General features: G+C 43.4%; 1 protein-coding gene across 1 annotated transcript in view; it reads right to left on the reverse strand.

The window, feature by feature from the left end:
• The window catches only part of SLC6A17 (solute carrier family 6 member 17), a 279,329-nt gene that overhangs the window by 65,437 nt on the left and 197,211 nt on the right, over window positions 1-16,681 (reverse strand). The window contains exon 7 of the mRNA XM_069238337.1: window positions 14,493-14,603. Within this exon, the coding sequence (XP_069094438.1) occupies window positions 14,493-14,603 (111 nt within the window). The remainder of the gene's footprint in view (window positions 1-14,492; window positions 14,604-16,681) is intronic.

Here is a 16,681-nt window from a genome sequence, read left to right on the forward strand (position 1 = left end):
CCTAGACTGCCTTTTCAGGACAGCATATTTGTTGATGAAGGTTAGACAGGCTCGGATCTCCTTGGAAAAGCCTACGAAAGAAGGTGGCAGTTGGACAGTTCTCTGAAACAATAGACTTAAAGCAGACTGCTGGCTAAGGCGAAATCGGATTCTGATTAGAATTTGGAACGTTTTTCTCCATCAATTCTATGGCTCATGCAATAATTTAACTATGTACATATTGTAAGTAAATGTACTGACATGTTTTGTTTATATTGTGCTAGCGCAGGTGTTTTAATATTTTTTTTTAATGAGTGTTCTTGTATTGTGAGTAATGGATTTGTGTAGAAAATGTAATAACGTAGAAAAATAATGCACGTATTTGAAAATGTGATCACAATGAGTGGCCGTTAATGTTCATGAAGTATACTTATTAATGGTTTATTAATGTAACATTTTGAGTATATGTTATATTAATGTAGTAATATGTCATATTAAGGGTTATGCATTATTATGCGTTATTAATTGTAGGCCTTAACTTAGCGAAGGTCTTGGCCTAGTTGCACGGCCTCATGCGAAGCTGTATTTCTTAACATTTAATAAAAAGGGTGTTCAGAGAATAAACTGTGATTTTCCACTGTAGTGTCTAAATGTGCTAGTAGCTAAAAGTCTTTCTCATGAGAATCAATTGCTAGAAGATGCTGTTCTTGCCAAATGTAACATTATGAGTGTAATATGTATAAGACTGACTTTCTTAGGAGGAGAACAATGAAGACACTGACTGGAATATAAACTGCAACAATATTGTAACCTGATGAGCCAGATTATGAGGACATTGCCAGAGAAGCCAATCAGCGCAATGTGAATGGAGTAGTGGTAGAATTCATAGATTTGAAGTTTTAGTTTTATTGGACAAAGTGTGCACATGCGATCCCTTGACCAATAGGGACTTAGGAATTAGTTTTAGGAAATCAAACTTAGCCAGACTGCACCAAGGGAAGAGAGACATTTGCTCAATTTCTTGCTGGCTGAAAGGGCGTTACTTTCTTGAGCGTCTTGACAAGAGACGTTGTTATCTTTATTGCTTAAAGACTTTGGGCCTCATTCCAACCCTGGTGGTCTATGACCGCCAGGGTGGAGGTCGCCAGAAGCACCGCCAACAGGCTGGCAGTGCTTCATTTGGCATTCCGACCGCGGCTGTAAAGCCGCGGTCGCCCAGCCGGGTCCGGCGGTTTCCCGCCGGATTACCCCCGGCTGGGAGAATCCTCCATGGCGGCACTGCAAGCAGCGCCGCCATGGGGATTACGACCCCCTTCCCGCCAGCCTGTTTCTGGCGGTTTTCACCGCCAGAAACAGGATGGTGGGAACGGGTGTCATGGGGCCCCTGGGGGCCGCTGCACTGCCCATGCCACTGTCATGGGCAGTGCAGGGGCCCCCTAACAGGGCCCCAGCAAGATTTTCACTGTCTGCATTGCAGACAGTGAAAATCGCGACGGGTGCAACTGCACCCGTCGCACCCCTGCAACACCGCCGGCTCCATTCGGAGCCGGCTTCAATGTTGCAGGGCCTTTCCCGCTGGGCCGGCGGGCGCTCCCTTGGCAGGCCCCCGCCGGCCCAGCGGGAAAGTCAGATTGGCCTCCGCGGTCTTTTGACCGCGGAGCGGCCAAGTGGCGGTTCCCACTTGGCGGGCGGCCCGCCAAAGTAGGAATGAGGCCCTTTGCGTTTTCTGAACTTTGATGCTGAATACTGATTCCTTGCTGACCGAACTGATGTCCTGCTGACGAAGACTATCTTAGTTTGCTGATCCAAATTGAGGAGAGGTATATGAATTCTAAATGTGACTTGCAATGTATGTTTGCTTTTTCTTTCTAGGTACCAACCGCACTGTTTTGATACAGCCATAGCTAGATGTTTTCCAAATTTGTGTTTGCTAAATTGTTTTGCATGAAGCCCAACATGCTGATGCTAATCTAGTGTTAGTTAAGGATTCTCACTAATGAAAGTCTGCTATAGGGAATAACGTTTGATGTCTTTTCTTTGCTGAATCTAAATGTATGTGATATCATTTGCGCAATTGTTCTTGTTATTGATTTGCACAGTAACGTTGGAATGTATAATAGTAAAACCTTTGATTAGATTGCGTTTCTTTCGGCCCTCTGGACAGCCAGTGTTGTTTCTGTATGTGTATCATTTGATTTTGAGATTAACTTGCTATTCTAACTTTTAAAAAAGGTGTGGTTATTCATGACTGAAAGGTCATGGGGTGTGACAATTACTGACTCCCTTGATTATTAATGCTATTGATCATACCTTGTGTCTCACTTCTCAAACGCGTCACATTTTTTTCATCCTGTATCCCACTACCTCGACTAGAAAAGTTCTGATTTTTTGAATGTTGCTATTTATAGCTTTGCTTTTAGAAGGGCTACACATTTTAGTATTTACCAATAAAATATCTTCTAATTTTTAAACACAGTTGATTTTGTTTGTGCTGTTTGAATGCCTTTCAAGCTAAGGAATAGAAGTTGGAATACTTTCAATGAAAGGTGTGTATATTTTGCGTATTCTTCTTCCCTTACATGAACGTAAAGACAGAATGTCTCACTAGTTTGAGGAAGAAGTCAAAGTGTGTTCTCTCCCTTCCCGACCAGCACTGTAGCATAAGAACTTCAGCCCCAATTATCATTCAGTTCAATATTTTGTTTATTTGAGACATTGTCTCTCAATCAGTAAAACGCATCTTAAAAAACCTACACAAAACCACATAGTTAAAAAAACAAGTATTTCACCACCCGGCAATGGCATAATTTAATCAATATAAAATCATTAAAAGACATTAAAATATCTAGCCAGCTCAAACATTACATCAATAAATTGCATTTGCAATAAAAATTGCAGTACTAGCAATCTAGACCTAATATTATATGCCCAAAAAATAGGTTTAAATTTTTTGCCCCAAAGATAAAAAGGATAGACAATCTAAAAGCATATGTACATTCGCGCAATGCACCTGTAACCTGCATCCGCACAACCCTTCATCATTCGCATCTCTGAGGATATAGTCCTATTCTAAATTCAAAAATAGTGCAACGCATTAGAGAGTTCAGGAGGCTTAGGAAATAACCAAAAGTAGTGTTAGCCTCCCAACCTTCAAAGAATTCTGTAACTGAGGGTTTGGACCTTAAGCACCAAACATCTCTTTCTATTGACTCAGTCCCGCTCAATTCAGAAAGTTCTTTCTTACATTAAGTTAAAGGAAGTGCAACTAATCCTCAGTACATCCACCATTACTGTTGCCCTCCAAGTTGCTGATCCATACAGAAGGACCGTTTACAGTGGTGTTGTTGGAAATGGCCCTTTTTGCAGGGTCATCCCTAAACTTTCTGCCTCCTTTCTCCTAGTTTTTCTGACCTGATTTTGTTGGCTTTAGGACTCTGGGGACTTTACCACTGCTAACCAGTGCTAAAGTGCATATGCTCTCTGTGTAAATGTTATTATTGATGGTTTATCCATGATTGGCATATTTGATTTAGTAGTAAGTCCCTAGTAAAGTGCACTAGAGGTTCCCTGGGCCTGTAAATCAAATGCTACAAGTGGGCCTGCAGCACTGTCTGTGCCACTAACATTAGTAATCCTGTAAACAGTGCTCAGACCTGACACTACAGTGTCTGTGTGTGCAGTCTTGCACTGCCAATTCGACTTGGCAAGGGTGCCCACTTGCCAGGCTTAAACATTCCTTTTTATGTAAGGCACCCCTAAGTTAGGCCCCAGGTAGCCCCACCGGCAGGGTGCAGTATATGTTAAAGGTGGGACATGTACTGAAGTGTTTTACATGTCCAAACAGTGAAATACTGCCAAATTCAGTCTTCACTGTTACAAGGCCTATCTCTCTGTCAGGTTAACATGGGGACTGCCTTTAAATATTCTTAAAGTGCAACTTCCCTTCGAGAGCAAATAGAGATTTGGAGTTTAGGGTCTCTGGACTCACAATTTAATAATACGACTTTTGGTGGAGTTGGTTTTTAGATTGTTAGTTTGAAAATGCCACTTTTAAAAAGTAGGCATTTTATTGATTAAACCATTCTGTGACTCTGCCTGTTTATGGATTCCTCATCTGGTTCAGTTTGACAGTTGGGCTGTTGTGAATTCCCCCTAGACAGTGACACAAAGGGAGCTGGGGTGTAGCCTGCATATCCTGATGAGCCATCTGAGCTACAGTGGAGGGAGGAGTGGTCATTCACACCTGAAAAGGATGTGCCTGGCCTCACACAATGCAGTCTCCAGCCCCCTGGGGTGTGTCTGCGGCCTGGCCTGGACAAGTAAGGATCTTGCAAAGAAATTAGACTTTCTTTTGAAGTTTTCCAACTACAAAGGCAGAAAGGGTTATAAGTATTGGACCCAAAACCCCAGACTCTTAGAATCTTTTTGGAATCAAGAGGAAGCTTTGCCAAGGAGAAGAGCTGAAGATCTGGAGGAGGAGTACTGTCCCTTTGCTGTGTTGCGTTGCTGGATTGGCCTGCAGTTGCTGCTTCTGCCTTAAAAGAGAGCAAGGGGTGAACTTTGCTGTGCATCCTGCTTCAGGAAGTTCTCAAAGGGCTTGGAGTAGAGATTGTCCCCTGTTGGAAGTCTCAGGGATATCAAAGACTTCAGTTTCATCTTCCTATAGCACTGAGAACTGTGTGTTTTGTGCTGTTCAAGGAGAAAAACCACAGCGACACCATCAACGACACCACTGGCGTGGACCGTGACCTTCCGGTGCCACACGGAGCCGCACTGCCCCGTTTTGCACCGCGTCCCTGATCTCACCAACACTGTCATCAGATACCTTTACAGAGCCTCTGCTCGCACCGCGACCTGTGGGCCACGCACTCCAGTATCGCCTTCCTCGCACTGCAGCCTGGGTATCCCCGATGACACAACTCCTCCTGACAATGGTGCCTCTGCCTGCACTGTGGCCTGTGAACACCGCTTGTGAGAAACACGAAGCACCGACCCCCCCCACACCGCAGCCAATGGTCCACTGACGGCAGCACCATTGACTCCAATGACATCAACAGATGTCCCTACCTGCACCGTGATCCTTGGACGCCGCACGGCACCTTTTCCCGTGCCACTCCACTGACTTGGGCCTATGAAAGACAGAGCTTCAGCAACAACAACGCCATTACGTGCACTGTGACCTGGTGACACTACACATCGCACCGCCCGCTTCAAACCATAGCCCTGGTCTCACCGATGCAGCTGAATGACTGTCACTGAGCCACTGCCTGCACCTTGACCTGTGGGCACCGCACGTGGCATCGTCCCGCTTCGTACCGCAGCCCTGATGCCATCCATTCCAGCACCTTGAGACCCTCACGGGTGAGTAGCCGTGCTTTACAAAAACTGATTGATTGATGCACACCAGTGCTCCTGACTTCATCAGCCTGGAGTTCGATCCGCAACGTGTGTGACTTCAAGGGTCAGACGACCCCTGCACCAACACTAAGACACCAGCGACGACGCTCTCTGGAGCTCACCGAGAGGATCACGACACCCTGCAAATCCAAAGGTACTGTTTGCGAGTCTTCCCGACACCGTAGCTGGCCCGCAATGCTGTAGCCTGCCTGAACGGTTGGTTTTGTTGATCACAACACCCTGATAGTCCCAAATGGAGCTATCAACTTCAAGAAATTGTATTTTTAAGTTAAATCTTACAACATTCTTATTTTTATTGCTGTATGTTGGATTTTTCTAGTTTTGGTCTTATTTTACACAGATAAATATTGGCCATTTCCCTAAAACGTCTGTGGTGTCCTTTTGTAGTGTTTTCACTGTGTTACTGTGTGTTATGTGCAAATGCTTTATACATTGCTTCTGAGATAAGCCTGACTGCTCGTGCCAAGTTACCAAGGGGGTGAGCAGGGGTTATCTGAGTTAGGTACCTCTCTTATCTTGACTTGAGTAAGAGTCCCTACTTGGACAGGGTGCAAACTGACTGCCAACTAGAGACCCCATTTCTAACAGGTGTTAAAAAGATTAATCATGACCTGCAGCATTAGGTCCTTAGAATTTTAGATCTTCTTTAGCTGAATGAAGGCAGTCCTTGTTTTGCATATTGTTGCCTTGGCATTGCAATCCCTGCAAACCCGCTTGTTTATGAAACTGTACAGGTGGATAAAGGCCTCAACTCAAACAATCAATCATCTGCAAGAGTGACTGCAGTTGTGCTGGCAGTTACAGCCTTCAGAATCTTAGTTTTAACCCTATGGATGTTGAGGCCAGGTTCGCTGATGTGGCTGCCACAATGTCTTCTTTGATATCTGCATATGTGCATGGGAGAGTAGGGCCAGGTCGTCTGCAAAGTCCAGATCATTGAGCTGTGTCCACTGGATCCCATTTCTTCCTCTTTCTGTGGATGTCTTCATGATCCAGCCTAAGGCCAGAAGGAAGAGAAAAAGCAAGAGCAAACAACCATGGTGGACTCTGGTCCTCACTTGGAAGACTTCCATGGATTATCTTGCAGGTCATTCCCTTATAAGAGTTCCAAATTATTCTAACGAGTTTATCTGGCACACAGTAATGGTGGAGGAGTTTCCAAAGGGTGACTCTGGCCCCGCTTTTGAATGCCTTCTCATAGTCGATGAAGTTGATGTGGGGGGAGTTACATTCTATCAACTAATCGATGATGCTCAGTGTTGCAATCTGATCTGTGCAGGATCTCTCTTTCAGAAATAAGCTTTCTGGTCACGTAAGTGAGCACTGACTGGTTCTTTTATCAACACCTGTTTGTCTGTCTGAGGGAAATCCCTGAAGTCTTCTGGCTAAACACCATCAGCAACCACAAGCAATGGCTGCAGACTTTCCAGGTCCCTGCTCATGAAGAAATTATGAAAAGACTCTGGGGATGGATAAGCCCATGTCAAACACCACCAGGCAAGCCCTGGCCTGGAAACCTCAAGGGAAAAGGAAAAGAGGACGGCCAAGTAGCACCTGGCACAGAGGACTCAAGGCTGACTGCAAGGATATTGGTTACATCTGGAGTGAGAGTGAAAGAAAAGCCCAGGATAGAGATAGCTGGGGAGTACTGCTTGATGGCCTATACCACAGGAGGGGTAGTAGGCGTAAGTAAGTACATCCACCATCACTTGGTGCTCATTCTTTATCTTGAAAGCCCAGCTGAGGTCACTTGTAATAATCTTGTTTCTACTTTGGAGATTTTTGGATGTTACAACATAAAAATATGGGGTATCACTTGCCTGACTCTAGTAAAATGCATCCCATGTAGATGCCCCGTCACTAGTGAAGAAAATAAATAAATATTTTTTCTTTTTTTTTTGTTAAGGCCCTCACCAACTCTAGCAGTGGCATGCTTCGTCATTGGGTCTCATCCTGGTCCCTAAAAGCCAGTATGAGCTCAACCATGTTTCAGGGAGCACTTTATATATTTTTGTGACCGGAGTATTGTAACTTTAGGGAAAGTGTATCTCTTGGGCCTACTTATTCCAAGCTCTCATCTCCCTCCCTGTAAGTGGGGCCCTCATTGCGGGCCTTACCAATTGTTAGTGAAAGATGTTCCAGAACCTTAGTGTTCATATTAATGCATTAAAGGATTGGAACCCAACCTCCACTCTAATAGCTGGAACCATTGTACATTTGGAAAGGATAACATATTTTTAGGGGGCAGCATTCTTCCTTATCTCAGTCTAAGATATTGCACATGGCCAGCACTTCTGCTCCACATAGAACTTGGAGCAGGATCAGTGCACTGTAAGATACTAGGACTGGGTAAAACAAGAGCCCACCATAATCATGTTTAAACTTCCCTAAGCCGCCAGTGAACAACAGTGCTTTTGCCTTTAGTGACTGGATTTGGGAAGCCTATGTCGATGATTTATTAAAGACCATACCTAAATGGTCTTTAATACATTCAAGACTGCCCAATAGACCATACAAAGTTATGTGCCTTCTCACAAAAGGCTATACTTTTACGCTTGTCAAAATTGATGATTAATTTATTTTTTAGACAGTACATTCGAATTCTGCCAATTTCCTTTGTAAAAGAATATGGGTCTTACCCATAATAACAAGGTCATCCATGCAAAACAGACAGGATATGTGGGTACCCCTCATTTTAGGAGAAAATGAATGGGAACATAGAAGGTTTTTTTAGTAGACCGGACAAATACAGGGCAATGAAAGTATAACTGGTTTACGTGTTTTACTGTCTTGAGATTTGTTATATTTTAAGGTATTGCCACACTTCTGCATATGAGCCACCGACTGAAGTGCATTGGGTTACTGGTTACTGATGTAGCAACCACAATTCTTGTCACAGTGAAGTCACAAGCAACCCCAAATTAACCTGTGCTTAACCCTCTGGTAGCTTGACAAAAAGCAGTCAGGCTTAACTTAGAGGCAGTACATAAAGTATTTATGCAGCACTTCAAACAGTAATAAAGTGACAACCCAACACAAGAAAAATCCCACATCCATTAAAAGAACTGAGTAAATAAATACATTATTTGAGGCCAAAAAGACAGAAATCCAATTAGTAGAGCAGGAGATATGCAATTTTAAGGTTTTTGTGAAAATCAACTGCTAACAAGCAACCATGGTTATCTGGCCATGGTAAATCAGGTCAAAGACACAAGATCAGGCTGACCAGAATGGAACGTGGGCCAGATACAGGACTGAGTTCAGTCCCCAGAGAAAGAACATTTTGGGCCTGGATGTCAGAATTCAAATTCTTTGTGTTGCACTTCATAGGCCAGCATTGAGGAACAGTCGATGAACTGCAATGCGAGGTCCATTGTCCAGATGTGTTGCACAGTGACAGATGGGTGAGCTGTCGGCAAGGAGATGCGATGCAATGCTTTGACGCTGAAGAGGCCGCCGGGACTTCCAAGGGCTTGTGATGAGGTATGTGGAGGACAAGCTGCATCAAGCTGGATCAGAGTTTATGGTAAGCTTCTCCACGCTGCCTCAAGAGGTGGAGTGGTGCCTCAATGTTGAAGAAACCTGTTATGTCTCTGTGGCTTATAACAGGGTGTCAGTCAACTTACCCCTGGAGATTTACTGGAGTTCTAGGGCTACACAAGCAGTCTGGGTTTAGCAGGGCAGTTCACAGCAGCAGAAGAGTCCAGGGGCCCTATTACACATAAGGTGCACTTTCTTTGTTTGTGCCACAGTGCAACTTAAAACAGATGCCCTGGGGGCAAGCAGAGAAAGTGTGCACTGCTGGGGCAGCTGTGAACTCCCGCTGCCCTGGGGGCATTGTATTCAATTGAGAAAGAGAGCAACTTTGAAGCAACCGCTCCATGTTTCACTGTGGAGGTGGACACCTGCTTGTACTTTTAAGGGGGATTAGCGATCCCCTTGCAGGTGGGTGCAGTGAGCCTGCAAGGGGATATCTGGGGGATCCATAGGACCCCCTTGCACCCTCCAGAGGGCTGCCATCGGGAGGCGCACTTGCACTCCCTGTGCACCTCCTGGCAGCTTTTTTGCCTCTGTGCCCCCATGCAAATGAGGGAAACCCTGCAGTGATAGCACTGGAGCTACATGTGTGTCAGCACTATCTGTATTACAGAAAGGGCCGCACAAGTGTCTGCAGCCCTTTCTGTAATACCAAAGTGCTCCAGGAGCGCTCAAAGTGGGTGCATATGCCAGTTGTGCCCCTGGGGCACTTTGTATAATACAGACACTGGTGCAACAACAGCAAGCCTTGGGCAACAAAGCATTCTTTGGTCAGCAAGGAGGTCAGTAGGACAGACTTCGCAAACAAGCAGTCCTTCTTACTGGCACAGCTCCAGCAGTGATCCGATGAGTTGGGTCTGAGGGTCCATTACTTATACCTGGTGCAGCTTTGAAGTAGGAGAAGGCTCTGCTGGGTTCCGTTCCAGAGGTGTCTGGAATGTGCTTCCTCCCTGCCCTGGTCACAGCTTGTTTTGGGTCACAAATGACTAGTGTGAAACACTTTGTGTGTGTGCTGAGGCAAAACCTTTGTGATGTGCAGTTGTTGTAAGTGACAGACTCTCCCCCGTTAAATCAGAGTTGGCCACTCCTGCCAACACCTACTCCTCCTTTGTCTCACAGTCTGGACATAATACACAGAGACCAACTTCCGGGTATAGCTAGGTATACCTACCCAGGAAACAGGCTGCAGGAACCAAATGGTTGGGACAATAAAATGACAACTTTCTAAAAGTGGTGTTTTTAGAATTGTGACTTAAAATCTGACTTCAATAAATAAAGAGGGTTTCAAATTACAATTTAGACACCAAACTTGACATTCCAACCTGCTCCCAATTGAAAGTTATCTCTTAGCAAATGTAATAAGGGAATGGTGTTATCATATGGAAGAGGTAGGCCTTGCAGTAGTGAAAAATACATTTAAGAGTTTTTCACTACCAGGACAGGTAAAACTTAAAAGTACTTCTCCAACTATTTATATACATTGCACCCTGCCCTCTGTGCTGCTTAGGGCCTGCCCTAGTGGTGACTTACATGTATTAAAAAGGAAGGATTAGGCCTGACAAAAGGTTTGTTTTACCAGTTTGAAATGGAAGTTTAGAATTGTACACACAGTCTACAACGGCAGGCCTGAGACAATTTTAAAAGGGCTACTTAAGTAGGTGGCACAATAAGTGCTGCAGGCCCATTAGTAACATTTAACTTACATGTCTGGTTATAAGTACATTACATGTGCTAATTGGATGTAAGCCAATTTCACAATTTTTAAAGGAGAGAGCACTTGTGCTTTAGCATTGGTTAGCAGTGGTAAGATGCAAAGAGTCTTAAAGCCAGTAAAAAATGAAGTCATCAAAAACAGGTCGATGGACGGCATAAAGATGGGTGAAAACCACACTAAGGATGTCAGGTCCAACCCGACCAATATTTTTTCAAATCAAAGAGTTGCCTCTGGTGCCTAGAAAGAAACTGGAAAGCAGAGTTTTCTAAATATGTTTTGTCTGTTGATGCTAAACAAGATGTTACCTGAGACGGAACCTGCCTTGACAAAGCCACTAAGCCTGGCTTCCATTTGCTAACACATGGAGTGTAAGCACATTAAAGCAAGATAAACAGACAAAGAAACAAAGGTGGACTATAGTGAAGGCTTCCTTGCCTTCTATACAGTCCGTTTTTTTTGGTTTGTGCCTGTGTCAAGTAAACATTTAATGGCAAGTAAGCCTTCACTGCATTTCTGTCTTACTTTCTATAAAGTAACAAAAGACTAAGGTCGAGGCCCCCTTGCCACCAGTCCTCTTTTGACATAGCAAGAAAAGGCATGGGTGCTTTCAGGATAGCTCATTTTTCGTTTCTATGGAATGAAAAAAAAAAATACCCAGTCCAAGTGGCACTAAAGAAATTGCTGAGAACGTGCTAGGGCAGTGAGAGGGGGTGGCAAGTGGGGGAACAAGAAGGGCACAGCAGTAAGGGGAGGTAAATGCACGGGGAAAGGAAGGGGGAAGCTCTAAAGAATTGGCTGGAGGGGAAACAAAAAATGTACAGGGGAAGTGGGAGGGGCTGGACATAGATGTGAGAGGGTGGTAAATGGGGGAATGACAAGTACACAGATGAAGGAAGAATAGGTAGACAGGGGTACGAGGCGTAGAACAGAAATATAACACACAGGTCGAGGCCAGTAGGAGAAGACAGAGAGGGCTGTCATTATGAAGTAGTTCCTCATGTATTTCAATGTAAGATCTAAATTTAAGGCAACATAAATACACCCTAACAGCCATTACCATCAGGTAAAAGCGAAAACATAATTTGGGCTGAGCCAAACTGAGATTGACACAGTTTCAATGGCTGAAAGAGGCTGGTCTCTCAATGGCAGAACAAGGTGTACCTAAAGCCCACTCTACGTGCATTGTAAGCAGAAGGTCTGTTTCACAGCCTTGCTGTCAACTCTATAAAGCTACTTTGCTGTGATCTGAGAGACCTGAAGGTTCCAACTATTTGCTGGTAACACAAATGCCCCTCCCTCCCACCAGAGGTGGGGAAGCTAGATACATGGAAGGTGCCTTACCTAGATTGGAGATGTGTTTTGAACCAAGAATTTATGAAACAGTGATCTCACACTAACAACCAAGGGGAGAACTAGTGAATAGGTGGTTTGTTGCCACCTTGAAAACTTTATGACTGACATATAATTTTGGGGGAAGTTAGCCAAATTTTTGCATTACCAGATTTTGGTCCACCCCAATTATCGTAGAATATAATGGGTTCTCAAATGATAGCATGGCAACTGAGAGGTCTGCAGTCAGTGGCTGCAGGGAATGAAAATAATGAATATCATAAGAGCAACAACAAGGAGTAGCAACGTTCCGGAAATGGCATTCCCAAGTTACTCTTCGCCTGTGACAAAGAAAAAGTCAAGATCACTTTGTGAGAGTTTGGACCAATAGGAAAATAGAGGGAAACAGAAATATAGCTCCATCGGTAAAGGCGGCAGAGAACTTGAATATTAATAGTATAGGCAAGGCATGGGAATAAGAAGAAAATAGGACAAGGCCATTTTGCGCATTCGGTATATAATGGATGCAAACTGAAATTATGGCAAACAAACTGGATAACTGGGGCAAACTAGAGATTAACGCTTGCTTTTGAAAATCTAAGTATGCATTTGGTATATTTTTCTCAACTTTTGGATTTCAAAGACAGGATTTCAGAGGAAAATATTTATCTGGTAAAAATGCGTTTTAGTAAGAAGCTTGGTGTTTTTCAGATGCATTCCCATAAAATGTACCTGAATGTACAGGCTGATCATAGTAAACATAAAATGTACTAAGTTCCACTGACTTGAGGAAGACCTTATCATCATGACTTATACGTTTCACGATGAGAGGTTTATAGAAGAGTTTGAGGCAGCAGAATGGGTACCCAAAGAGGGATTGCCCCAGAAGTGGCACTACGTAGATCTGAAACACTAGAACATGATGTGTGGAATCACATCATGTGCTCAACATTAATAAAATATTTAGAATGAGGTTGGAGTAGGTGCCTGTTTCACTGCTGAGTTATCCCAGATGGTAAAAACCCAGCCAACACCACAAGGCCACTATCTTCTTCGCAAGCAATTTAAAAAAAAGCATTGGCAAAGCCAATAGGTCGGGCTACCTCAGTTTTGTCAATGTTTGTTTTGTTTGTGCCAAGCTTTACTGTTGGGGAAGCTACTAGGCCCTCGTTAATCTAAAATCAAAAATATGTTTTTGATGTAAACAAAACAATTCATTGCTATAGCAGTTTGAAATGCTGAAGAGAACTACTTTGTATGTGGCAGAACACCATCACTCACAGTGAAGTTTAGCAATGGCTGACCCACTTCCCCATGGTGTATGGTGTAGTGGGCAGAGGAAAATGTGAATGACACAATAACAGACCAACGGGTAAAGAGGGCTGGATGAAATCCCTATCAGTATATTAGATGTATAATTTTATTAAAATCAAAAGAAGTTGGTTAATCCAAGGTGCGGCTCCTCCATTAGGGCAGAGGAGCGTCGCCCACCCCGCCAGCAGCAGCCGCTGCAAATCACCTTTAACAAACAAAAATATAATAAACCGCGTTTATTATCTTTTAGTTTGTTAAAGGGGCGGGGCATTGGGGATGACGAGATGAGTGGAGTGAACTGTGCATTCCCCTCACTGCGCATGTATGTTTGGCTGACCATCTCGGCAAAGCCGGGCACTCCCAGCCAATCCTGGCGCTGCTCTCGGCAGAGTCAGGATTGACCACAGGGCAAGCTGGGAGCCTGTGCCTGCCTGCAGTGATTAGAGAGGTGTGGCGCAGGAGCGGAGCAGGTAAGTGATTTAAATTTTTTTTTAGTTTTATTAATTTGCCTCCACGCCCCCGCGTTAGTTGCTGGTGTTTGGGCTGAAATGCGCATCAGACATTACGCCCTGGCTAGGACATCTGAAGTAAAGATGGATCACAAAGCATTATTTTTATTGAATAAATGACAATACTGAGGGGGGTTCGCTTGCTCGAGGGGGAACTAAATATGAATATTTGACTGGCCGGTATTAATGTCTCTGTATGTACAATAAATACCTTTTAGACAGCTTTAGGTCCTGTCGTGATTAAACGTTTCTTAATAGCGTTCACATGATTCTAAGGAGTAAATCAGGTACCGGTGCTGGGAGAGGCTGGGAGAGGCTGGAATCTGCTATAGATATCTGAGAGGAAACACATTCTAGCTCTCTTGGAATGTGCTTGGAAGCTCATGCTACGGTGAGCCACATGAAGACGAGCATGGATCAGCAAGTAGTTAAGGTTTACATGCGCTGCTAGCATGTGATTGGCATCTAGTACTAGAAGATGGTTGGTATTTTGTAGTAGATAAGAGCTAAATCTTCTGGTTTACAGTGATTGATTTTTCTTGGGACTGGATGGTAAGGTGTGATAGAAGGTAACTGGGAAGACAAGGTGATTTGGCCCTTGCAGTAGATGAGTGTCATGCTGCTTTTTCAACGTGATCGTGATATGGTGATAGATGTCAAGGTATCATAACAACTGGAAGTCTAAATCTTACCTGTGGCGTCAGCATATGCATAATTCCATCAATAGCCCCCTTCAGAAGCAGACTGCGGACCAGGAAGCAAATAAGTACCACATATGGGAAGAGTGAACTGAAGTACATCACCTACAAGGAGAGAACAGACAAAGAAGAGTAATATTACATCACTTTCAAAGCAAACAGCTAAATTTTGCCCAACCTTCACAGCTTCACCTCATTAGCAATTCCACTATTTGTTCCTATCCTATCAATCACAAAGAGGCTTATTTACAAGAAAGTGGCACATCGGTCCCGATGCGCCACTTTTCTTGTGTTGCCCCTCCCCCACCTAACAACACCATGGTTGTGCCATATTTACAATACTACAGAGGTCCATTCGGCAAAAAATCTTCTATTTCAAGGCCGAGATTAACCATTGTTCTTCATCATTTCACACAATTCTTCAAAATTGAATATTAAATTAAATCACATAAGTGCAGCACCCCAAATAACTGATATTTTCAAAAATATCATACACCAATTAGCGCATAAATATGAAACTTAATTATTGGATTATCATATTATCACACACATAATTATTCATACATTTTTTATAAAAATATAGTTGCCCCATAACCAACAATACAAGAAAGGTAAAGAAAGTGTTGAGAAAAAGTGCTCATGAATCAAGAAAAGTAAGAAAAAGAAAAATCAATCTTAACTTCTATATAAAGATTATGTACAAAAAGCCTCTTGGTTAACCATTGTTTGGTGAGCTGTACTTGTGTGATTTAACTTGACATTCAATTTTGAAGAGTTGTGGGGAGATGCTGAAGAACAACGCATGTTCTCGGCCTTGAAATAGAATAATTTTTGCAAAGTGGACCACTGTAGTTATGTATTATGATTTACCCAGGTCCTTCGCGTTATATGTGGGTTATCCTTTGTGTAATCTAATGTATTTACAATATGCCACACCATGGCGGTCTTTAGGACAATAGCGTCAACATTTCTGTTGTCATTTGAATACCTGCTGTGAGGAGGCGTAAAAAATGATGGAAAAAATGGTGCTGTGAAATGTTGTAAACTTCATTATGCCATCTTTTCGGGCCTCCCTGCGTTGGAATGCCCCCCCTCGAATACATTATGCCTGACACAGGCATAATGTGGGATAAGTGGTTGCAAAGTGGCACAATGCAAGCACTGCGTAACTTTGTAAATAATTTGCAGGGAAAAGCCACCTCAGAACCACCTTATCTTTAAACAAATGACGCTATGGCGGCACAAGGTGGCGCTAAGGGCTTGTAAATAATCCCCTTTTATCTTCCTACTCTCTTTACTACCATTTCATTCACATCACACCCTTTCTTCTCCCTGCTGAAGCCTTTTTTGTACTTTTATTATATTTTCTGGTCCCAGTCCAGCCTATATTGTGGTACATGCTTTGGAAATCTTTTATTTTGACACCTTCAATGTCTGAAGTCTGCCAAAAAGGCAGCGCTGCATCAGCTCCAAGTAAATAGCAGCCAATTTAATTGTGATAACTGTCGCTCTTCTAAGGCATTTATTTGTGTGCAAACCCTTGGTGCAGTTCCATAAAGCATAGATATTGGAAGAAGCAAATATTTGCCAGGTGTATCTGGCAGGGAAGGGGAATAATTCAGCACTGAATTATTTCCCTTCCCTGCCAGATACTTCTCAATTCAGTTGTCTTTGGCTCTAAGTGAATTTTTGCATGACACATTTTGATCCAGGCTCGTGGTACCAGGATCCTCTTGAGCCACAGATGTAAGGTGATGCCTTTCTGCCTGTGAAACTTCTTTCCACAGGTTTGTCGGTCCTGAAAGTTATAGATAAATAAATCTGTTTCTAACCTGTGTGAGTGGTTGGAGCTATTATATAAACTGATCTACAATGCAATACAATATATGTACCAAATGTGTTTTCTCCCAGGAAAGTCTCTCTGCCTGAACTAAGCTACCAAGTGTGAGCAAGAAGTTCTCACAGAAACCAATTGGCAAATGTGAATGTGTGTGTAGGGCACAGGCACAGCTCACAGCGGTATTGTAGCCACTCAACCCCGTAACTTAAGACTATCACAGAGGACTCGAGAGACATGAGGTTGAGAGGATAAGTACAAAGGAGGATGGATAAAAAAAACTGCAAAACTACAGTATTGGAAAAGACATTTCAACATGTATCCAACAAATATGAAGAAAGAGCAA

This window comes from Pleurodeles waltl, chromosome 6 (genome assembly GCF_031143425.1).
Source record: "Pleurodeles waltl isolate 20211129_DDA chromosome 6, aPleWal1.hap1.20221129, whole genome shotgun sequence".
Classification (NCBI taxonomy): domain Eukaryota; kingdom Metazoa; phylum Chordata; class Amphibia; order Caudata; family Salamandridae; genus Pleurodeles; species Pleurodeles waltl.